Genomic DNA, 26,064 nt, shown 5'->3' with positions numbered 1-26,064 from the left:
TTCAGAGAGGCGCACTTTCGCCGACTTTGGTTCCATTTCAAAGACAGATTGCCTAAATTTATGCACTGGAGCAACACAGTTATAGTGTGAGTTACAAATGCATGGAAAAAAGAAAAATCATTTGGCAGATGATGGCCAAAGGCTGAAACATTTGAAACGGTACTCCTGTTTTCTATTTCTGCTGCGCGGTGTGACACAGACTCTAACGTAAACATAGCAGAGAGAATCAAAAAACTAAGTTGAAAAAGGGTAGTCCTCTAAATGCTAGATTATTAGTTCATTCATTTATTCGTTTTTTAGTGAAAAAGGAACAAGAAAGGAACATCGTGAGATGGTGGGTGACAAGGATATTGTGACGATAGATGGCCTTCATTTCGTGAAACTCAAAGGTCCATTGGCTCTGGTCTTCAAATCAGTAAGTGGTTCCGAATCATCTCCCGTTCTGATAGTGAATTCAACGATAATTTCGCACAGAGCGTTGATTTGAACCTTTGCACCAACAGATAAAAGACAAGACAGGATAGTTTAAGGACTCTAACATTTGAAATTAATACGCAGTAACACAAGAACGACAAGCACCTCCATTGACTGCATGGATTTTTCAGAACGACAGACACATTATTAAAAATTCGTACCTTGACACAATATGTGTTGACGACATAATATTCAGTGGCACCAGAAACAACAGTGTAGATGGTGGGAGTAAACATGCTGAAATCCTGTTTTCCGTTCACCTTCTTCGCAACTTCCTCTCGAATCTGCAGCAGCACAAAATATATAAGTCCAGGGTTATTCACAAACTGTGAGTGATATTGGACAGAAGTTGGGAAAATACTTAGGCAGTGTCCACAATCAACAAGTGGATTGAGGTGCGGAAAAAACGCTCCTCGGCACCAGAGAACCCTCTAGTTCTCTTACGCTGGACAACGTTCCATTTTAAATAACAGGAGAAGTGAGAATTGAGACGAATCGTACAACATCAACATCAACAACAACTACAACAACAACAACAATAACATAAACACCAACAACGACAACAACAACGACAACAACAACAACAACAACAACAACAACGACAACAACAACAACAACAATAACAACAACAACAACAACAACAACAACAACAACAACAACAACAACAACAACAACAACAACAACAACAACAACAACAACAACAACAACAACAACAACAACAACAACAACAACAACAACAACAACAACAACAACAACAACAACAACAACAACAACAACAACAACAACAACATAACAACGACAACAACAAAAACAACATAACACCGACAACAGCAACAACAAAAACAACAACAACAGCAGCAGCAGCAGCAACAACAACAACAACAACAACAACCTCCATTCTTTTTAATCTTTCCCCCTCCTCCGGCACATTCCCGTCACGATGGAAGTCAGCCACTGTCATCCCAGTGCACAAAAATAAAGGCGACAGGAACAACCCGTCTAATTTCGGACCAATCTCCCTCCTGTCCTGTGTCCCCAAACTGCTAGAGAGAATAGTGTACGACCGCTTGTATGGCCATCTCCCCCCTCTTCTTTACCCCGCACAATCTGGCTTCCGTCGTAAGGACAACACATCCCTGCAATTGTTCCGCATAATCCAAGACCTCTGCTCCCTAAAAGACCACCGGCAGGTCTCCTGCATCTGTTTCTTCGACCTCTCCAAGGCCTTCGACACCGTGTGGCACAAGGGCCTGATCGCCCAACTTCGTGCCCATGGTGTCTCCGGCTCCCTACTCGCCTGGATAACCAGCTACCTATTGGACCAAAATCAGTGCGTCACAGTGAATGGAACCTTAACTGACCCCGAGTCTGGGATATGCGGAGTGCCCCAGGGCTCCATTTTAGGTCCCCTGCTCTTCCTCACATACGTTAATGACCTCCCCTATGCAATTCCCAATATTTCTTTGTTTGCCGATGATACCACTGTCCTTGCTTCCTCCCCATCTCACGCCACCCTGTACCCCAAAGTTCAGACCTGTATCAACGACATTGTTCGCTGGATGAGCGCTCGGTACCTCAAGCCAAATGTGACCAAAACCGAGCTCCTCCGTTTTTCCCCTCACACAAATCCAGTGCCAATCTTCCACTTTCCCGATGATCCCGGTCACCCTATCTCTGTAGCGCCCCACCATAAACACCTTGGCATTGTCATAGATTCCGCCCTCTCCTGGTTTCACCATGCTGATCATGTGTCGTCCAAAGTATGCCGATCTGTCGGCATAATGTCAAGACACTTGTCCCATTTTCCCCAAAATTGCCGGATTAATTTTTATAAATCATACATTCGTCCCCTCTTCACGTAAGGCTTCCCTGCCTGGTCCACCATTAACCTAAACCACATAGGTCAATTAGAAGTTCTCCATCGCCGTATACTGCGCATCATATTTTGTACTGATCGTTATATCTCAAATCTAGACTTGTATGCTGCTGCATCCACTACCACTCTGCAACACTACCTTGATGCTTCCAAGTGCACCCTGGCACATTCAATGTTTCTTGACCAGCACCCTCCTCATTTACAGTCCCTTAATTGATTTAAGTCAGGTGGCACCACCCGAAGCTGCGTTCGTCTATCCTATACGTAAATTCCCCTTTCCTTTCCTCCTACTCCACGTGGCTCCATCTGCCTCCCAGTGTTAGACCAGCTCCAGATATGCCCAAATTCCTTACCCTCGTCAGAAAGCACTTCAGTATCTCCCAGTAAACAAAATCACAGTCACCACTTCCGCTGCATAGCTCGCTGAGCATCCCATTCCCTTGTAAGTTGCTAATCCCTTCCCACTTTGTGTACGTACTCTTCATTTCTTTTCTTTTTCTCTTCTTCCGTGGTTGGTCTCACCCTCTCCTCAATTCAATTGGCTGTCTTGACATGCCACGATGTGCAGAAATAAATAAATAGATAAAATAAATAACAACAACAACCACAACAACAACAACAACAACAACAAAAACAACAACAATAACAATAACAACAACAACAACAACAACAACAACAACAACAACAACAACAACAACAACAACAACAACAACAACAACAACAACAACAACAACAACAACAACAACAACAACAACAACAACAAAAACAACAACAATAACAATAACAACAAAAACAACAACAGCAACAACAACAACAACAACAACAACAACAACAACAACAACAACAACAACAACAACAACAACAACAACAACAACAACAACAACAACAACAACAACAACAACAACAACAACAACAACAACAACAGCAACAACAACAACAACAACAACAACAACAACAACAACAACAACAACAACAACAACAACAACAACAACAACAACAACAACAACAACAACAACAACAACAACAACAACAACAACAACAACAACAACAACAACAACAACAACAACAACAACAACAACAAGGTCAATAAAAAGGGCAACAACAGCAACATCACCACCACCATCACCACCACCACCACCACCAACAACCACAACAACAAAACAACAACAACAACAACAACAACAACCACCACCACAACAACAACAACAGCAACTCGCAACAATGATGGCACGTACTCTAATTCCCTTCGACATTAGATGATTGCTGACGATCACACAGGGGAACACCCAGAATCCTATTTTAATGGACCTTTTATGTAGGTTGGAGGCTTTATTCAATTGACACTTGCAATAAAGATTAAAAGTGAATAGTACAGCCTGGTCGATAGTGAGAAACTATGGGACCAGGACGTGGATTCACCAAACTGTGGCCTGTTTGACGGAACGAATTGGGCGGCACCCTTTACGAGGACGATAGAGTCTCTTGGGAATGCCAAAGTAAATTCATTAATATAATACGAAACTCGGTGAGCCAATTAAATTATGGTGAAAAAGGAGGACGAAGTGTTACAAGTTATGACTAACTGTCCACCAACGTCACCAGATCTTATACAGTCAGATTGCGACAAAATGCACAAAACTGACAAAGGAGTACTGAGACATTCGGCGAACTGACACCTAGCTCCAACACTTCTCCAAGGCCCAAACCAACAACCTTCCAACTTGCAAGGTTCAGGTTCGGAAAAGTCCAAGAGGGGAAAGAAAGCGCAATGAAGAAGTGCACGAGCTACGCATCACGGCAACAAAGAATCACCACAACAAAATGCAGGCTTTTGGACTATTGATACCTGGCTGTGTATCTCTGAGTCTAAGATACATCAATTGCTATAGACTGCTCATATGCCTTCTTTTTGATGGCTGCTGTGCCTAAATTAGCTTATGTCAAAATTTGCCCACTACAGAACCCTCTGACTAAATATAATAGGATCATGCTTATGGGCAATACATCCATCCATGACCGTCCATACCAGGTGGAGTGATTACAGTGTGTGATTACTATTTGTTTTAGAACGATATAGCACAATCATTTATATTTCACAGAAACGGGTTGGCTTACTTGTCTGCAATAGCCTTTAACAGTGTCGTCAGCCTCTGCAAGAAGTATACCGGATTCCATGCTGTTGATTTAGAGCGCGAACAAGGAGAAGCACTGTTCAGGAGAGAGGAGAGTGTTGTGAAACGAGCTATCCATTGCCGCTAAATTTATAGGCACGACTGGTGTTGATGCTCAGTATGACTTGTCCAGTTGCGTAGATTTACATCGATCGCAGACTGTTAGTGGAATGGAGGAAAACACGTAGCTCAAAGGATTACTAATAATGGTCTTGTATAAGGTGAAGGTGTCACACAGTGCTTGTCGAGAATCGTTGTTTAAGTGACACAGTTACATGTACATGTATGTTCTCTTGTAGCTCCAGAATTGTACTTCCATGCCCCCTTCCCATCCACATGATGATTGCCAACCGAAGATTCTTGTTGTGCAGATGTCGTGTGTTCTTGTCTGGTAATAACCTGATGCGGTCAATAACCATTCCATTCTGTTCCCGGGGTATCAGCTTTGCGCTGATCTTATTCACTGGAACTACATGTACAATCACAGTTTGAGGATTGCTTGTGTTGGAGTTGTGGATTGTACAAAAACCTTTGAAGTTGGCAGTATTATTCCCAGTTCGGAGTTAAGAGTATAAATAACCAACGTTCCGACAAGATTCTCAGTACATTGTATTTCTCGCCGGCAGAGCGCAGCGAGATAGGCGAGAAATGATTTCTCGCGAGACATTTTCAGTTGTAAATATGGCATCTGGTGCGTTCTTTATTGTCGCTCCTTTTCTTGACTTCTTCACTTCAGTCAGTTTTGAGTCTCACCAGTGTCCCTGCCCTCCCACCCTTCAATTCTGCGCATATTATCATTGCATTGTTTATCACTTTTTGCCCTGATGTGCTTGCCATGCCTACATGATGCCTAATCGCCATTGGGGATATACATGTACACCCGGTTTATGTGGCAAGGAAACACAACATCTGCACAACATGTACAAAAATGTACTGCGCGTGTTCCACTGCTTGGCAAAGAGGCTGATAAACACCACATCTGCCTGACGCCAAGGGGGGGGGGTACTACTAAGCTATACGAGTATGCTGTACTTGTGAATGCACATTGCTTGCGAGTATAGTCATGTACTCCAGTACATGTGACTTGGATAAGAAAGGTGAGAACAGCTGAGGCTCCCTTTGTACTTTTGACAGGGTATCTTGTTTCGTAAAACGATCCGAGCCTGTCATCTCCTTCTGACATTAGATTCATAAATATATTGCCAACGAAACATGTACGCCTTTTTTATCTGCTACTGAATGCCATAACTGGCACAATTGGAACCTTGAATACTGTTCGTGAACCAAAATTCCGATCTATGTCCGCCAAACCACATACATAATACATGTTATTGTACATGTAGTAGAGGGGCAGTGATCAGTGATCAATGAGTGGTCACGGGTGCGAAGACTAGTAATAGGCCTTTCACACGACGAGAATATGTCACGGCTTCTCGGCCTCGCGAGAGGCTCACCAAGGACGCGACGGTGATCATCGATCTATTTCAAGTCTGAGTCGAAAACCCATAGCCTGCGACATCATAGCCCGCAACTACCTGGACCCCTGTTTGTGCGTTTTCGGTTTCGCGTTTCATGAACTGGATTGTATGCGCTGTGACTGCAGATCATGAACTGGCTTGTACAATCGTGTACTTTGTTGTATGCGCTGTGTCTGCAGAGCTAGACGTCGTGTCGAATATCATGCCGTGCATAGTAGAACCATAGCATAGTGCAATTGCGAGCACGTAGCGTCGTGTGATAAGGCTATCAAAGGGCTATAAAACGTGAAGTCGAGCGGTGCAAAGTAGGACACAATCTTTCGAAGCTTTCTGTCTTCTCAGTCAAGTTTTTCGTCTTGCAAGGAACGATCAAGATGAGCATTGGACCTGTTCTGGGAGATGACACGTTGATCCCCTCAAAATGGTCGTCTCCAAGACCTGCCACTGACGATGTTCAGGGGCTCTGTAACCGAGTAAGTTCATATTGGCTTCGCAATAGACCTATATAATATTATAATATCTTCTTTCCTCTTACTTGTAGAATATGTAGGTGACTATATGTTGTGACAATTTAGTGGCACGCAGAATTATCGAAGACCAATAGTTTAAAAAATATGGAATTGCCTTCCACCCAAGATTACCGTTATAGATTCTGTTTCAGAATTTCGAATAATCGGTGCGGGGACAATAACTTTAATAACGCACTAAGCAGAATCAGCGAAGCGGACATTGGACGTAGCCATGAACAAAAATAAAAGATGGATCAAAAAAGTTAAATCAAAAAGTTTCCGAACACGTTTTCTAGAGACATTCATCAGGGAAAATACGACTCAATACTGAAATCTAGCAATACACAACGATATGTACGTGGAAGAGTACGAAATGCAGTATGTGAAAATAAAATACAAGAGAAGTGTGAACTAATAACAGGGGTGGGCAGGTGAGAAATAATATCAATGTGAGACCCAGAGAGGGTGAAGTGTAAGGAGTTCGCGCATGGGTATGTGGGTGGGTGTATGTGTGTGTGAATGCTAAGAGAATACTAGTAGTTTAAGTTTAATGACATTTTCTGCCTGGATGCATAGATTGGGGTAAAGTTTCCGAATGAAAACAGCTTCCAATACTTAGTCTTTAAGTTCACTAAACCTACGAACACGGCAAAAAACTGTGGAACAAGAGTCATCAGAAATTGAACGGCACTGACTGTTGGACAGCAGGTGTTTCTTTATAGTGGATCTCTTTCCAGTATCATCACCCTCACCTTGCATCTGTCCACTGTTGGCCTCAACATCCTCGTCCTGCTATCCATAACTGCCAGTACCTTCATCGTCCGTGGTCTGCCGATCCTCATCCTCCGTCAATATTGTTGTCAAGTCCGTTGCTGCTTCTGGTCCATGTCCATTGGTGGAATTCATTCGTGTTGATCGAGTCATGCTGCGTGTTATTGGTCGATGTGCTTCGGGTTGGTTATCATCTGGGCTGTCTGTTAATCGTGTAGTCTCCTCAGGTAAAAGTTGGCGTTTAGTCATGTGGCCCAGAATCTGCGAAAACCAGGCTTAGGGTGAAAATCATTTTTTTGTGAAAGTGATGTTTTGTAAAAAGGTTGTGTCGCGTGGACGATCGAGTGCAGTGAAGTGGAACCAGAGAGAATCTCGCTTGTTTGAAAAAGTAGCAGTCATTGCAGGAAAGGTTTCAGCAGTCAGGGTAGTCAAAGGGCTTCCGGTAGAATATTCCCTGCTACTCCTCTAGTCACAACGAAGAGGTTTTGAGCTGATCCAACGGATTCCATCTCCTACACTCAGGGATGGCGAAATTTCTGCGCTAGCTGCTGCTTGCGGAAAATGGTGAAGAAATCGTCTCCAGTTAGAGTCGTGATGGCGATAGCGAGGAGAACCTGGACGACATCGATCCAGCCAATCGTAGTACGGAGATACTAGCTGTTTCTGGGCCTCACGCAAAGGGAACACGCGCAGCAGAGCTCATATGTTTGCAGCAAGTTCACGAGGAAAAGTCTTGAAGCGCAGTGTGAAAACTGTTTTGAATTGAAGTCCTTGGCGATGAAGTGCTACTGAGTGAATGACAGGTGAATGAGCGAGCAGATCGAGAGGCCCCCACTCGAGACTTCCTCGCTGGACAGCTAGCTGCAAGGGATTGTACGGCGTGCTGATATCAATTTTCACTTGGTGGTCAGCACCAAGCAGATACTGCAGCACGCCAGCACACTATGCGCTTACTATGAAAAGTGGAACAGTTTGAAAGGCTGTGTTCTTGTTTGTTTCTGACCAGTTGTACTAGATTCACCCTTCAAAAGGTGCCATGTCAACTGGAGTCGGGTTTCCTTGCGGTGTGTAGCGCCAGAGGATGCCAGTACATGTATTCAGCCCCAGAATGTGCTGAGTGAGGAGCAAACAAAATATTCATGCAGAACTGTGCATGGCCACTACAGGCTGCTGCACCATGGGCCACAAGCCTGCCCCTACATGTACATGTACATGCCTACCTTGTCATGTCACCTAAACAAAAAATCATCCATGTCTCTTCCTTCAGTCTGGTGGATCTCTCTTCATTTCTTTCCTGTGATAACAATTTTGTGTTTCTTTTGGATTTTTTAACACAATCCCCTGGTGTGTTTTATTATTATTATTATTATTATTATTATTATTATTATTATTATTATTATTTTAAACTCGGATGTTGAGCCATAAATAAATGTAGAAGAGAAAAGGACATATGGATACGAGTTAAGAGTAACTCTCCATCACTGTAACATGATAATATATACAGTCAGAAAGTGCAATAACTAGGCACAAAACTGACAGAGTACTGAGACAGTCGACGTCCTGACACCTAACTTCAACACATGTCCGTAGCGCTAACCGACAGCCTTCCAACTTGGAAGGTTCAAGGTTTTGGAAAGACCAAAGAGGGGAAGGCAAGCGCAACGAAAACGAGCAAAAGCTACAGTCCCAACGGAACAAAGAATGTCGATTGTTACTGGACGATGACGAGACCAGTATGATATTTGACAAAGCGGTCTAACTACAATTCGAAGCAGCAAAGCAGCACACCACCCAACTTGGGTGGGTCATAAATATCAAAGATAAGTAAAGAAAGGGAAGCTTTGCGAAAACGAATTGTACAAGCCGAAAGCCAAACTCCTACAGTACTCCTCATGCATGACATTGTGATGGACTAGTTGACTACAAAACAAGTTGTTTCACACGACGTACGTTTCGCCGTATGGTTCGTGACGGCTCATCAGGTGTGCAATTTTAAACTCGGATGTTGAGCCATAAATAAATGTAGAAGAGAAAAGGACATATGGATACGAGTTAAGAGTAACTCTCCATCACTGTAACATGATAATATATACAGTCAGAAAGTGCAATAACTAGGCACAAAACTGACAGAGTACTGAGACAGTCGACGTCCTGACACCTAACTTCAACACATGTCCGTAGCGCTAACCGACAGCCTTCCAACTTGGAAGGTTCAAGGTTTTGGAAAGACCAAAGAGGGGAAGGCAAGCGCAACGAAAACGAGCAAAAGCTACAGTCCCAACGGAACAAAGAATGTCGATTGTTACTGGACGATGACGAGACCAGTATGATATTTGACAAAGCGGTCTAACTACAATTCGAAGCAGCAAAGCAGCACACCACCCAACTTGGGTGGGTCATAAATATCAAAGATAAGTAAAGAAAGGGAAGCTTTGCGAAAACGAATTATTATTATTATTATTAATACTCATAAAAAGGACACACTTCAGGCTCATTACAAACATCTTGAAAGTTTTTGTCTTCACAAGTATACTTTCAAGCCTTCTCATCAGGTGAAATACAGGCAAGGGAAAAGGAACAGGAACAGTGGATTAAATACATGTACAGTAAGAAGGTGGTAAAACAGCGCAAAAAAAGAAAGAAAGAAGATAGCTAAAGTAAACAGCGAAAATTGCAATAATGACACAAAGGTGCAAATGCGAGAAAACGCAATAAGCGCGACATGTATTATTACTATTATGAAATGACCCAAAGGCAATGTGCCTATTGAGGGGTTCATTTGATTGAAAGACCAGTAGGTGTAGATGCATGTACAAAGACAAGCAGGGATTGATGAGGAGAGAAATGGGGGAAAATCAACTGCAAGGTGGCGGAATTCCGTTGATTGCATAAGCATGGACAGCTGTAAATTTCCTGAGGGCAGCTTTGAACTTATAGAGCGAGGCTTCCGATGTTAGACTGGGGGTAAACAGTTTCATAGAATAGCAGTTCGGAACATGAAGAGAGACTTAGACAATGATTTAAACTTGGGAAGAATGATTTTTTTTGGTCGTTGCTCACTATTCGTAATCTTGAAATGGAAATCAGCAAGGTAATCACGATGATGGAAAAGTATCTGTAAAAAGTGTGAGACTGATGATTTGACGACGATAGGCTAGTGACTCTAGGGAGCATTTAGAATTTAAGACAGATTTGGAAGAAGTGTAATCAAATGCAATTTTTTTCTCTTTCTGTAGAGCTCTAGCAAACCTTGCCTGTAATTGATCAAGAGTGGTTTCTTATTAGATCCAAACGACCACACCGTGCAGCTATATTCGATCACAGGTCTTACGAACCCTTTGTACAGTATGATCATTGCCGAAGGCGTAAGTTGCCGGGACATTATTCACAGTAGGTGCACTCTAGGTGTTGGCGGATAGTTCTCGGTAATATGGGATATAGTGCTCTCAGTAATGCTCCACAAAAGGCCATATAATACTCCAAATAATGCTGATAATGCTCCGCCGAATGGAATATATATACACCTGAACCTTGCGGTATTGGCTCCCCAAGGTGAGTGCTTCCATCAAATACTACGGAAAAAACCGGGCCTCTTTCAGTTCTTCCTTCAGCTGCTTCACTTCCTCCTCTAGGAGGAGCGGCACATAGAGTGACAAGTGGCTCGAGTCAGTCAATCTTTCGTTTCTGTCAGGTTTCAAAAGCGGTCGTAAGTAATCAACCTTTGCGAGTGAGATTCCTGCTTGCAACACAGCACGCACAATCTGGATCCGCCGCAGAGACTCGGCTGAACTAACGCCCTCAGTAAGACCAGTGCCAGCTAGAGCCTTCCGAAGTCGTAACACAGCACGCACAATCTGGATCCGCCGCAGAGACTCGGCTGAACTAACGCCCTCAGTAAGACCAGTGCCAGCTAGAGCCTTCCGAAGTCGTTTCTGATACGCCAAGAAGGACTCCTTGACCAGCTTCTGCCTCTGAGTTTCCCTCTCCAAATGGGACTTTCCTTGTTTGTGTCTCGCGGTAGCAATAATGGGACATGATTATACTCTTCTTCCCTGACAATGTTGTATGGCATGCCAGGCACACTAACCTGCCACAGTCGCTTTTGAGCGGCTCATCTGGGAACTCCCGCAAACGTGTTTCGGCACTGATGGCCACTTCAGTGCTCTGTCTATGTCCATGAGCTACTCGCGTCCTTTTGGAAACATTTTCAGACTTGGTAATACATGTGCTCAGTAGCTGTTTTCTGAAAATACCGCTTCCTGGCTATTGCGGCAGGATCTGCGGTTTCCAACTTGACGCCGTCACTATCATCAGAGGACTGCGCCAAAAGCTCATCTGGAGAAAGCTCAGCTTCCTCCCAATCCCAAGAACGGCATCGCGGCGAGTCAGCCATCAGCGTTGGCTGCTAGTTAGCTGGTCTTACACAATGGTCAATGTCCGGTGAAAGTACACCGTTACTCTCTCTTCGACAAAGACATGGATGGACTCTTGCTTCGATGAAGAATGTTTTTTGTAACATTGTGGACGGTAACCGGGTAAGGTCTGGAATGTTTGCGTGTGCGCACCTCCACCATTCCATGCTGGCTCACATTATTTTGTTTCGTTGTTTCGGCGTTGTTGCCTGGTTACCTGGATCTTCAAAAAGTAACTAGTTATTTGCTGGCCGAAGATAGTGCCAAGGTCAATGCATTTCGCCGTTGCCGTCACCTTCTCAGTGCTAGAGCCAAGCGAACTTTCTATCTTGCATTTGTCCAATCTACCCTGGAGTACGCGAGCAATGCGTACGTGCACTGCCTGTGACAGACCACCTATAACGCTCTTATTAGCATCGCGAATCGGGCGATCCGCACTGTCTTTGGCTTCCCTCCCTCTGCCTCCATCCAACCCATCTTAGCTAGACAGCACCTAACACCGTTAAATATTCGCTATGCTGCCAACCTCTATTTGTTTCTACATAGATGGATAAATGCTCGTGCTAGTCCCCTACTTTGCCGACTTTACACTCCTCGTGCTGTCTCATCATCCCGCACTGCTAGAATTACCCGTGCTCAGGAATCGCTCGGCCTGGTACTGCCCCATGCCAGATTGTATTTTGGCTATCACTCTGTATCTTATCTTGGAGGTGACCGATGGAACTCCCTCCCTGCCGCGATTCGCACCATATCCCTACCAGCTGCATTTCGCTCCGCTATCTTCACGTGGCTAGGGCACCCTGTAAGAAGACCATAGTTCGGTGGGGACTGCCCTAGTAAAATATGAATAAATAAGACTTTTCCCGTTTGTGTCTTTCCCTCAAACTAGTGAAGAAAATAATAAAAGATGAATAAATTTTACAAGAAGTCGGAGGCGGATAATAATTTAATAACGAAGGTACGTGTTGGGTCGTAAGTATCTACGCAAACACACATCCAGTCAAAATAAGGCACTTGTCAAAGTATCCGAACGTTTTCGGTCCCTTCTCATCAAGGATTCTACAGGGAATGGCTCAGGTTGGAAAGACTAAAACTTATATAGCGTAAAGATATGAGATAACAACACTCGTGACAAGGTGGAAAAAGTATCAAGTTCAGCACGACACAAAAGTCGAAGGAAATAATAATAGCGACAAGAACATAGTGAGCAAATTAAGTTACATTGTTAACACCTCGACGAGGAGTAACACCAAACAATTGTAGCGACAACACATTTTCTTTCTGTACGCAAAGTTCATCGGTGGATCTTCCTCTTCCTGTGAAGATATCACTGCATGCCCGTCCTCCTCCGCGTGTATAGCGCAGGGTTGTTGTTGTTGTTGTTGTGTTTATTTTAATTCGCAAACCAAACGGGCAGATCTGCCCAATGAAAAGGTGGCGAATGCAGATAGAAAGCAGTAATAAATGAAATTGGGGACTGATGTAATTAGGATAGAGGTGGAGAAAAACTAAGCCAGCTGATCATCAAACAGGACCTTTGGTACTCTAGGTACTAAGGCCAGTAAGTGTGTGCGGGATCATGCTGGCGCGGAACTGGCGGAGGGTGGAGATGGCACGTACATCGCTGGGTAATGTGTTCCACAGCTGGGCGCCCCGGAACGCGAGGCAACCCTTGCCGAACCTGGGGGTCCAGCTGAGAACAGCGTGAAAGATGGTGAAAGACCGACACGTAAACCACCGAAATTGACAAAGGATCTGTCTGCGTCGGGAAGGGTTACGCGAAGCCAAGTAAAAATACGGACTGGTGAGGACGCACGTACAACGACAACGGAAGTGACAACAACAACCCCTCGATAGGCACATTGCCTTTGGGTCATTTCATAATAATAATAATAATAATAACAGTCAATATTCGAAAACGTGGTAGACCGCGAAAACGAACCTCAATATCGAACACCGGACAAGTTGGAGTAAGAAGATCAATAGAAATCCGCAATGGAGGAGACGTAGCTGAAAGGACACTGGGCATCGCGCACACAACGGCTAGTGTCAGAAAACGTGGAAGGCCGCGGAAAAGCAAAGAGACGGATAGTGGTGATGCCGCGAAGAGGCGAGATGACGGGACATTGGAGGTGACTACACCCAACGGAGCTAAGAATCGCACTTCGTCCATCAAGCAACATCTGTCAGCCCGTACCAATTGTCGTGAGTTGTACAGTGATAATGTGTTCTCAATATTGTCACGTGGTAGATGTGCGTTGCATCTGGCTGTGTTAGAAGCTTTGTATATCCGTAAGTTAGATCCTGAACTTTGCGTACAGAAAGAAAATGTGTTGTCGCTACAATTGTTTGGTGTTACTCCTCGTCGAGGTGTTAACAATGTAACTTAATTTGCTCACTATGTTCTTGTCGCTATTATTATTTCCTTCGAGTTTTGTGTCGTGCTGACCTTGATACTTTTTCCACCTTGTCACGAGTGTTGTTATCTCATATCTTTACGATATATAAGTTTTAGTCTTTCCAACTTGAGCCATTCCCTGTATAATCCTTGATGAGAAGGGACCGAAAACGTTCGGATACTTTGACAAGTGCCTTATTTTGACTGGATGTGTGTTTGCGTGGATACTTACCACCCAACTCGTACCTTCGTTATTAAAATAATAATAATAATAATAATAATATTAACTGGTTTGAGGGAAAGAGACAAACGGGAAAAGTCTGAAGAAAAAATTGACTGTCACCACCAGGACTCGAACCAGGGACCCTCGCTTGTAGCCAGCGATGCTCTAACCACTGAGCTATGGTGTAGTCGTCATCCCAGCAGAGACCGTTCAACATTTTCTTCAGACTTCGTAACTCACACTAAATAATAATAATTGTAGATTTGCTGTTCACAGTATTTCTCTCTTCTTTCTTTCTTTTTCCTCAGTCTCCCTTATTATATTTTCTTCACATACAACAGCAGTACTCCCCATGGTCTTAAATGACCCGGGATGCTGCATAATACAAACACAAAACCAATAAAGCCACCCCCATTATAATAATAATTTAAAAATTCGACGAGGAGACAATAATTTTAATATGGCAATAAGAAGGACGAGCTGAAGCGACATGTGGACTACTTTATTTAAAACTTTTTCTTCTTACATGTATTTTTCCTTACCCTTTAGGTTGTTTCTTGCATCGTCTCCATCGCTTACATTGTTTTAAATAAAGTAGTCCACATGTCGCTTCAGCTCGTCCTACTTATTGCCATATTAAAATAATAATAATAATATTAGGACAGATTTTTGGTGTACTGATTTCGGTTGTTGTTGTGTCTGACTCTATTCCCAATATCTAATTCTGTGGTTGGTTTTCCAACTCATTGGGTTGTAGTTTCCATCATGAGTTTGATTCCATCGTGAGTTTGATTCCATCGTGAGTTTTGATTCTATTTTCTATTTTTCGTTCCATTTTTGTGCTCATATTTTATTTTCCTGATTTCTTCTCCAGTGTATGTTGTATTGCATTTAATACATTGTGTTAATTTTTGCCCGTAAAAGAGGCTTGCACTTCAAAAAAAAAAAAATAAAATAAATAAATAATAATATTAACTGATTTGAGGGAAAGAGACACACGGAAAAAGTCTGAAGAAAAAATTGACTGTCACCACCAGGACTCGAACCAGGGATCCTCGCTTGTAGCCAGCGATGCTCTAACCACTGAACTATGGTGTAGTCGTCATCCCAGCAGAGGCCGTTCAAAATTTTAATAATAATAATAATAATAATAATAATGTAGAAGGAAAAAGGACGTATGGATACGAGTTAAGAGTAAATCTCCATCACTGTAACATAGGTGTCAGAACGTCGATTGTCTCAGTACTCTGTCAGTTTTGTGCCTAGTTATTGCACTTTCTGACTGTATATAGTATCATGTTACAGTGATGGAGAGTAACTCTTAACTCGTATCCATATGTCCTTTTCTCTTCTACATTTACAGTATTTATGGCTCAACATCCGAGTTTCAAATAATAATAATAATAATAATAATAATAATAATAGCCTTCCGGGACCGGAAGTTTCTGCGAGAGTTTCCACACTGTGCTGGACCACAGCTAGCTAGCTAGCTAGCACTACTGCATGCAGTATACCATGATATACTGGACCTGGCACTGCGTGCCACGATCTGTTTGGTACCATGCATGATGTGTACGCGTTTACGGTGGTCTATCGCATCGCGTATAGTAATAAATGTTGCCAATCAAAGACCAACGCTATAGCCGATACGAATCTGTAGATAACGAATTGGCGATGTGTGTAGATCTACTATGCAGTCATGTAGAACGTCGTATAATGCCATTTTGGCCTCGTAATGCTTTATAATGCTCGTAATGCTCCGGTCGGTGTATAATGCTCGATATAATGCCGGCATTATCCGCCAACACCTAGTGCACTCGATATCTGAACTTCGAAGTTATTGAGGCGAAGGGTTTGATATACTTTTAATACCACTACGAGTCGACCATCATCTGTAATATTTTGTTTCTGACCTCCCATGCCCAATAGAAGCTGAAAATGGGAAAAAGTCAATTTTGTGAAATTTCACCCTAACTAAGCCTGGTTTTCGCAGATTCTGGGCCAATTTTGTCGGATGTTAGTCTCCTTCAAGGGCTTAGTTGGTCGGCCTCGTCTAGGCCGTAGGGCTCTAGCACTGTCTGATAATAGATAGAGTGGTACATGTTGTTTAACACGTGCGTTTAGGTGCTGAAGGGACGAAACTTTTTTATCCAACTTTTTATCCATCTTATATTTTTGTTCATGACTACGTCCAATGTCCGCTTCGCTGATTCTGTGTAGTGCCTTATTTCAGAATTTCGGACAAAATTTCGCGCTCATTAAGAAAGCATATATTTGCCTGCACAAGTCGCTTCACTAGTATTTAAATCAAGGATCATTTTCCACTGTTACGAGATCCCCCCGATAGGCTATGCCTTTGGGAAATCCTTTAAATAATAAATACACAAAAATGATTCTAAAATTATAGCACCATGTAGTCCCTGAATCGGGGTCCTTTGCAGCTTTTAGGTTCTATATGCTCGATTTGCTGTTTTTCTCACTCGCAGGTCCGACCTTTGGTAAAGGAGACCTACAACGGCAACATACCTTTCTATGACTTTACCGCCACGTCATTCATCAGTCGCGACATCGAGAATGGTCAAATCATACGCGCTAAGGTAATAAAGCTGACATATTGGTAACTTATTACCCCTGTACATAGTTAGAGGCAGTATCATACTGCCAATGTTGCGACACTAATCTTTGTGCCAGGCCATGTTATTCTCAGTTCTAGGCCGTACCTGTTTGCGAGGTTGGAAGGGGTGTACACTCTTCCGGAGTACATACATTGTCCATGTATTTGTTGGCCAGATTTGTTCGGTTTCCCAAATGATTGAGCGCAGGTTACGGTTTTGAATCCTTATGCATTGCGTCGCGAAGACCTTCTACCTAGGCAGTTTTCGATTTCTGGGCTTGGAGGCCGGGCCTATATACATTCGATATTGTTGATTGTTGGCCAAACCTGCAACTCTCAGAGCTCAGGCGACGGAGTCTCGGTCTTATCCTCGAAATATTTTTTTACGCGCTGAGGGCGCAGGCGCCCTCGGTTTTTTGACAGGTCCAGGTGTTTTATTATCCTCGAAAATGAATCAAGGGATGTCTTTCGTTTCGCTCTTATCTGAGCTGGGAATACAGTATTTCCCAGAGGGCCAGGCTACGAACAGTGTATAATGTGTGATCTTGTTGCCTTTGATTCTTGAATATACCCAGGTGTGCATCAACCCACTTGCTGAAATCCGGCTTCAAATTAAGACCATAAACCTCAAGAACGGTCTCACCGATGATTTTATAATGGCATTCTGCGATGGCAATTTGCAAGAGGGCCCTGAGTAACTTGTGCTACGCATTATATCTCTCAACTTGCTTTTATTCCAATCGGATGTCTTTAGACTTTGCCTCTCTTCAGGCTACCCTTTATGCAGTACCGCCAAGGGTATTGCAGCTTTTGCTTTAGCCTACGTTTTTTAGTACAGTATTGCGTTTCGCCTCAGAATCGTGCTCTGTTTTTCTCGGGTACCTCGTATTGCTTGCTCGCGTGTTCGATAATACATACTTGTGAAGCTCACACCTAGTCCTTGTCACGATCACTTTGTTGGCTATACATGGATCAACTGTACTTGCCAGCAAAAGCAGACACAATGACTGTACAGGCCTTGAAAAGTTTCTTTGCTAAGCTTAATTCAAACGATATGCTCCACGCGGGAGCGTTGACTGGAAAAGCTAGAAAAAAACACTCACCAGGAAGAAATTGAATGCACTTGAAGTGACTAGTAATACAGGAGACAGTGTCGGAGCTGGACCGAGTGTAGAACACACAACACGTGCAAGCCGCGCATGAGTGAATCACCGTCAGGTTTCTAAAATCGTTGTTGTGTGTCCATTACGATGTTTTAAAAGGTTTGTGAACGGGTCGTTCAAGATTGCATTATGGTTCTGAGTGTACGGAATGTTGTCGACTATGCAAAAACGCTTCAAGTGATGGCCGTGGAAATTTACTTTTCTTCTCATGGGTCGGGGCACGGTAATGCATCAAATCTTCTCAATTGCTTATAAAACAACTAAATATTTCAGATTTGAAGAAGAGGTCAGTGCGATTTCGGCGATACTTGGGGAATTGTGTGTTGCTCCCCACATGGGAGCTGGCGCTTTTCCTGGCGAATTGAATTATCACGTGACTGACTCACGACTGTTTGTTGGTTTGTTTGAAGTTAAAATTTTATATCGCAAACCAAACGAGCATTGATGCCCAATATTATAATGTCGATAGAATAAGAAGCGTGGCTCCATAAATCTGTACTTGAGAAAATGAGAAAACAGTCAATGGCAAGTATAATTATGTACCGGTAAGTACAAGTCAAGTTCAAACGAATTAACAATAACAATCCCACAACCACCACCCCACGCACACACTACATTGTCATATAGCACAACTCAACCATTCGCTACCCTGTTATTGAGCTCTCCTGCTCGTTTAGTCTCGCGAAACCAAATAAAATCAATCAATTAATCAATCAGAGAGAAATAGGAAGATGAGGACCTATGCCAGAGGAAGGAACTATTCGGCCATATTAACCGTAGAAAAAACACTTTCAGCAATATTACTGGGTTGGACGACGAGTGGACGTGGGTTCCTGTGGCAGGGTGTTCCAAAGCTTTGTGTCATCCAGAGCACACAAGACGTCCAACGAACCATCCACTCGGAAACCTGCGAGAAAACACCACTCCCTGCTCAATACACAATGTGTCAAGGAATTCACCCCTGATCAGTTGAGCTTCAGTAGGCTAAGGAAGATTGCGCCTAAAGAGCGTCATTTAGATAGTGCTCTCCAGGCACAAACATCACAATATTATAATACTGCGCGGGCTTGCGAATGAGATGGTCGGGAGGCAAAAACGTTGTGAATAGCCAGCGGTCCTCAGCGCCTGTTCAGCACCTGCATGAGCAACTCTGACTCACGCTGTTATCTGGTGTTCACAAGGTTGTAGTCGCGCTGAAAACGGAGCGTCTCTGTAAGTTTGTATCCCTGGTGATGTTTGTGCCTGGAGAGCACTATAAAAGTGGTGCTCTTCAGGCACAATCTTCCTCAGCCTACTCAAGCTCAATTGATGAGGGGTTAGTTACCCGGAACACTGTGTATTCAGCAGGGAGTGGTGCTTTCTTGCTGCTTTGCCGAGTGGACAGTTCTATGGACTTGTTGCGTGCTCCGGGTGGCAGTCGTGAGTCAGTCAAGTTAGAATTCAAGTTGGCAGTAAAAGCGCGAGCTCCCATGTGGGGCGCAACACCAGTCGATTTCTTTTTGAAAAACCCAATCGGCCAAAGTTAAATGACGGCCAAAAGTTTCATTTCGGGATCGGCCAAAGTTTCTCACCGCAAAAATTTGTTGATTTACAGTATACAACAACCGCGCCCATTATAACACTGGAATCTACCTGATCCTTACATTCCCAGCCCAATAGCAGCACATCCTTAAACATTTGAACGGTATTGCAACACCGTCTAAGGCCTTTATAAATCAAACCGCGACCATAACAATACTGCGATCTAAACCATTCCGCTAATTATTCGACGCACAATGCGACAAAGTCTTGTAAAACAAATCCACAGAAACCAACAGTTTTAGTTCTTTTCTCGCTCACAGGCCTGTACCTTATACACCCATGCAGATATACACCCACACACATACACACCCACATACATGTACACACCCACATACACACCCACATACACACTTGTACTTGTTGCTCACTTCCAAAAATGGTCCCGTGGGTCTCCCCAGGTGAGGGGAGAGAGATTCAAAAGGAATCTGGGAGAGATGACTCAACTGGCTATTAAATCGCCCAACGGCCGACACACCTTAAAATCCCCAAAACTCTGGGTGGACTTGAAAATGATCCCACTTATGGCCTCACCACACCTCAGTACGTGGGTGAGGACAAGGTGCAGAAAAAGTATTGACGGCATCAGGGTACCGGTATCTGTCCCGGGATCCACTGCAGTCACCCCTGCCCCAGTGAAGGTAACACTTGCTACTAGTGTGGGTAGCTAAATCAGACTGGATCTGATTATAATCTTCACTGTCACCGTTGATTACACAAGAGTTAATCTATCCAGAAGCAGTCCATGGTTAACAGGTATGTATACTTCAAATAGAAAGTATGAACCCTGGAGCCAACAATGGTGGCAGGTACAACGTTACACATTCAAGCAACCGAGCCCGTTGGCAACAGACCTAACACAATCAGGCGTACAGTGTACCCTCCAACCCAACTAGCTGGCACACACACACGCGCGCATCCACACACATACACACACACAAATCTCGGGCCAGCGGCTGTTCAATAGTTATCACGTTTGTCCTAGTCTCCGTACCATTGTATTTCATGAAACCGTTCGATCTGGGTATGTGCAAATAGTTAAAAAAGCATACACACTTTCTCTCGTTCTCTCTCCCACATACACATACGTCACACACACACACACCATGTACCATGTAATCTTTGTATACGCCCGTGGCAAGAGAAGCACGCAAATCTGAAAATGCACTGGATGTGCACCCACAGATTTTCTCTTATAGCAACGATAGCGAACAAGATTTGAATGAGACAGATCAAGACTTGTGCCAGATAACTGTCTAATCCACACCACTGGTGAAGCCATGTAAACCGACCACCAATGCACACCTGGTGTACATCACACGGAGTAAATCGGCATAAAACGGCGAAGACAGTTACCTATGCACACCTTCTAACCTTGCTGGGGTAACCAGTATAGACAGCACGCTGCTTTGATAGAAGCAGACACTACATGTACTGGAACCTTGAAGTGAAATTGGAGATACTTTACCAACCAGCCTCGGCTACTGAGTACTGGGAACCCAGAGCCAACAGACATACCATCAACCTCAGCCATGAAAGCCATTATAGTAACGACACACTGGAATGTGGAGCCGAAACTAGTCCAACTTCCAAACGATTTGGCAAGAAGGTTCACACACACACACACACACACACACACGCACACACACACACACACACACACACACACACACACACACATACAGCTGAAGTAAGGAAATAAAGATACGGTTTGCTGGACAAAGCATGGCGCGCAACGTTAATTTCGGGTTTTTTTGTTTTATCAAATTGCACATACCGACGGAAGACGTCGAAACAAAATATATACAAAACAAAAAACAACAAAGCGTATGTAGGCGCTACATCTTGTTTGTTATAGATATTCTTCTAAATGCTAGATGGTTATTTCATTCATGTATTTGTGAAAAAAGAACACCTTGGACATGATGTTATTGCTTGTCATGATAGACTGCCTTCATTTCGTGAAACTCAAAGGTCCGTTGGCTAGGAGAGTATCCAAAGTAAGTGGTTCCTGCACGACCCCATCGATATCGTTTTGATGCTCACTTGAACGAGAATTTAGCCCAGAGTGTTGATTTGAACCCTTGCACCAACAGATAAATACAAAGTAAAAGTGGGGAGGCTTCCTGCAGTTTCATAAACAGTTAAGAGTAGAGCCCACACGCTCTCTACCATCAACACTGCAAAAATTCAACTCATTCCACAATAGTTCGTCGCTACTTCTTCTCCACAATAAATTTTACAACATATCACTCTAAATTATAGATAAACACAAGACAGGAAATGTTACGACTCTAACATTTAAACGTAATGCACAGTATTAAACAGAAGAACAACAAGCACCTCCATTGACAGCATGCATTCTTCAGAACGACAGAGACATTATTCTGAATTTCGTACTTGTACCTGGCCACAATTGTGTTGTTAGCCCACTCTGCAGTGCAAGCAAAACACATAATGTAGATGGTGGGAGTAAATATGCTGAAATCCTGTCCTTCATGTACCTTTTTCGTCGTCGCCTCTCGAACCTGGAGCAGCACATCATGCATGTACATGTTCACAGAGGTATTCACAAACCATGAGCCATACTGTAACTAAACTGGGAAGTTATTCCAGCAGTTTCCAACACTAACAGTTGAAGCGAGCCTAGAGAAAAGTTCCTTGGCGCCAGAAAACCCTGTAGTTTTCTTATGGTGATCAAACCTCTAAAATAACAGGAGAGATAAACATTGATATGACTCTCATTGTGTTTCCCGTCCGCCAATGGAAACAACGATCACAGTATGTGTATTCTGTTTCATTCTACCCTAAATGACAGCTCAAGAACAATCAGGAGAACACGCAGCGCCCATGAATCTTTTTGGACATGTACACGTACATTTGCATGAAGCCTTACCGAATTGATATTGGCCATAAAGATTAGGGTAAAGCCTAGTGCATGGTGAATAGAGCTAATCGGTCAGACCCGGATGTGGATTCGCCAAAGAGTGGTCTATTCCACTGCACGAATTGGGCACCCTGTAAGAAGACCTTAGGGTCTGTTGGGAATACCCAGGTAAAATAATATTAAATACATTTTAAAACTGTATGAAAATTGTTATCCATGTCCTGCCAATTGCGATGATATGAAATCATTTTCCAAATTCATTCGCTTTTTCTGCTTTCTTATCAAGCCGGTGTTATTGTCGAGTCAATACCTCTAAACGTTCATCTAATGCTATTTTATAATTACTTGTATGTAAGACACGCTATACTATTGACTCTGGACACCATCCTACCCCATTGCTACAGTGATTGACCAGGTAAAACTATAATTATACGTACTGGAACAGTGTATAATTACATAGGTTACTCGGCTGCACGAAGAATCGTATCCCGATTCATTTTGCTGAGAACTTGACACATTCTAATCATTGTGTTCATCTTGGGCATCCTGTATGAATATAGTAGAGTCTGTTGAGAATACCCAGGTAAAAAAAACACTGTAGTAAAATACTTTTACATCCGCCAAAGTCCTTCACAGCAGAGACTTTCAGCTCCTGCTTAGCTTGGTTGCGCTCACTTTTGCCTCCTTTGTTACGTTTATAACTTAGAACCTTCCAAACTGGAAGGCTGTTTGAGTGCGCATCCGACATGCGTTAGAGTTGATTTCTAGTAAGGTGGAGAGCGTCAGTGCCGTTGGTCAGTACCATGCAATGCTATCGCATGAACTGATTGAGTTGATTTCTAGTAAGGTGGAGAGCGTCAGTGCCGTTGGTCAGTACCATGCAATGCTATCGCATGAACTGATTGTAAAGTAACCTGTAGCTCCTAGGTCCTCTTTTCTTCATATGAATTATTCCTCCACGTGATTTGCATCGGGAATTGCTTGTATGTAAATGGTGTGGGAGATTTGATATCTCGTGGAAGGTTCTGAGATAGTGTATTCACTATACACTTGCGTAGCATCACAGCGTCGCGTAGGTGCCATGGGCGAGGTAGTCTACTTTGAAGTAGCTCCCTGGTGCTCTTTGCCAGTAGCCTGACCGTACAGGCGATGATCACATTCACTTGATGTTGATGGATGGATCTAAAATTAAAAATTAATGACAGGCATAATCTAGGTGCAGCTCACAACAGATGTCCACAACAGATTTGCACCCAGATGGCCAAATACTTTGGAACTGAGAATGTGTCGAGCAGCGGTGGGAGGGTGCAGATGCAGCGTGAGTTTCTGAGTAAAGTTGCCGGGTCAGGGCCTGCTCTAGACATTCAACACAGCCCGGTCAGAGTGTACCTGGCGCATGCAGGCCAGCCGGGTCAAGCCGGGTCAGATCATCCGGCAGAAAAACAACCAAAAAGCCTGCTCAAAACGCAGGAAAACAGAAAGGCGAATTTATTACCGGAAATCGGAAATTTTAGAGAACAAGGCGAACTATCAAAGTCCCTGCCCGCAAACGTAGAAGGTAAACGACAAAGCGTGAGTTCTTTTTCTCTTCGCGCCGCTTTTGACTGCCTGCCCCCATCGACTTTGAATGTCCTGACTTCCTGCTCGCCGTTGGCCAGATCGCGCTAGAACCAGTTGACCCTAGCCGAGTTTCTGTCGCTTGTAGACTGTAGTGTGTAGATCTACGATTGTGCTAGATTTGCAACAGATGGGGTCCGCGAGTCGTAAAATACCGGTATTTTAGGAATCCATTGTCAGTTTGAGACATTTTTCAGCCAGGTCAGACTGGACCCGGTGTTATCTGTTCAGCCAGGTCGTGCAGTTCCCCAGCCGGGCGCGTGACCCGGCTGACCCGGCTCTCCAGCAGGCCCTGCGGGTGCGCGCAACACTTCTCAACAACAGATATCGTGGGTGTCTTCTGTCTCCTGTCCGATGGTGGATGACAATGATTAGTACGCGTGAGCTTTGAAATGGCCAGTAACGTGAAGCAATGGATTTCACACAATACATGACTGTACATCTTCATACTGACATGTGACACATAAGCAGACCTGGCTAGTCTGACAGGTTGTGAACTACAGTCAACCTACCCTTATAACGATAACCCCTATAACGATATTACCCTTATAACGATATTTTTCTGCCAAACCAAATCACTCCATTGACTTTTGTATACAACGCCTTACCCTTATAACAATATTGCTATAACGGTATTACCCCTATAACGATATACATGTAACATGGGCTGATCACTCAGCATTTTTCCATTTTATAACAATATCTAGCCGGGAATATGTAGAGTCGACTATTCAGGTAGGGCAAGCTTCACTTGATAAGTCGCTGGGACATGACGAAATGCAATGGAGACACCAGTAATGCCTTGTTGTGTACATAATGTGCATAGAACATACATGTACCTTAGTTTTGATGCTGTGAAGAGCGTAAAATATGAACAAAAATCATGCATTATGACGTACATGTATGAAATGAACCAGTACCCTTATAACAATATTACCCTTATAACGAATTTTCTTGGTCTGACGCAAATATCGTTATAAGGGTAGGTCGACTGTAGCTACAACGCTGTAAATCAATCACTGTCCATGAACTGCTAGATACATGTACACTTTAAAATTGCAGCAGGCTTGAGTTTCAAGCCAAATCTTTCAACCCTTCGCCCAAGGCCAAAGGCGTAATATGATCGCAGACCGACTAAAATACGCTGCGAAACTGAAAGAAGGTAAAATGCACGAGGGGTTACTGCTGCTCCCAACGGCGCAGCCAAACCCACTTTGGTCACAAAACGATCCAAGTTCCTGAGTATTGTTTAGCCACCCAATTTCATAGTGACGCCTTGCGTTGTCCCTTGAGCGAATCGATCAACTCATCCCGTTCAAAGGCCATCTTCAAAGGCCAGTAACAGCGAGGTTACGTCCTGACGTTGGGGTAGATCAGAACTATAGTCTGCTAAAACATGTCCCCTAGCGCCGACAAGTGGTCTTGAATAAAGTTATTCACTTAAAATTAATAGTTTAGGGTTATTCAAATTTAGAACTGTCACACGGCCATGCACTAACCAAATCCAACCTCGTGGCAGGAAAGCACACACAGACGGTGATAACGAGTTCGATGAGAGTGGTATGAAGCGAGCCATCCATTGGCGCAAAATTTATAGGCACCACTGTGGCTGATGCCTAGGTAAGTCTGGTCCCGTTGCGTGGATAACATGGATCGTGGACTGGTATTAGAATGGAGAAATGGCTTGAAGATTTATAATGTGTGGCTGTAACGCATAGCGTGCTCACTGCATGGACAATCGTTGTATTCTAGCAACCAAAAGCTTATTGACAGTCAGTCAGTTGAGTGGATGATATCGCAGGCCCACACCGTATAGTACATCGTACAATAACTGTTACACCTAGAGAAGAAAATAGTTATGTCTACGTACTACATAAGGTAGCTACCGTCAGT

At 43.5% G+C, this 26,064-nt stretch overlaps 1 protein-coding gene and 1 long non-coding RNA gene across 2 annotated transcripts; one reads left to right on the top strand and one right to left on the bottom strand.

Moving 5' to 3' along the window:
• On the bottom strand, window positions 1-4,604 carry LOC135822762 (uncharacterized). Its single transcript, XR_010554538.1, has 3 exons — window positions 4,466-4,604; window positions 636-758; window positions 1-489 (listed from the first exon to the last, which is right to left on the bottom strand). It is a non-coding gene; the product is annotated as an uncharacterized LOC135822762 (long non-coding RNA).
• A 1,655-nt stretch (window positions 4,605-6,259) lies between these two features.
• Window positions 6,260-17,856, top strand: LOC135822761 (uncharacterized). The gene is made up of 3 exons (XM_065335590.1): window positions 6,260-6,472; window positions 16,799-16,909; window positions 17,502-17,856. Exons 1-3 carry the CDS (start codon window positions 6,374-6,376, stop codon window positions 17,622-17,624), a joined length of 333 nt encoding a protein of 110 aa, XP_065191662.1. The 5' UTR covers window positions 6,260-6,373; the 3' UTR covers window positions 17,625-17,856.
• Window positions 17,857-26,064: the final 8,208 nt, after the last annotated feature.

Source organism: Sycon ciliatum, chromosome 8, assembly GCF_964019385.1.
Source record: "Sycon ciliatum chromosome 8, ocSycCili1.1, whole genome shotgun sequence".
Lineage (NCBI taxonomy): Eukaryota > Metazoa > Porifera > Calcarea > Leucosolenida > Sycettidae > Sycon > Sycon ciliatum.
The sequence above is the reverse complement of the archived record's forward strand: the minus strand, read 5'-3'. Positions and strand labels throughout refer to the sequence as shown.

Coding starts and splice junctions, on each gene's coding strand:
- LOC135822761 (XM_065335590.1), top strand. CDS start 6,374: ATGAGCATTGGACCTGTTCTGGGAGATGACACGTTGATCCCCTCAAAA. Junction 6,473..16,798: donor TTCAGGGGCTCTGTAACCGA/GTAAGTTCATAT, acceptor TCTCACTCGCAG/GTCCGACCTTTGGTAAAGGA. Junction 16,910..17,501: donor GTCAAATCATACGCGCTAAG/GTAATAAAGCTG, acceptor GAATATACCCAG/GTGTGCATCAACCCACTTGC.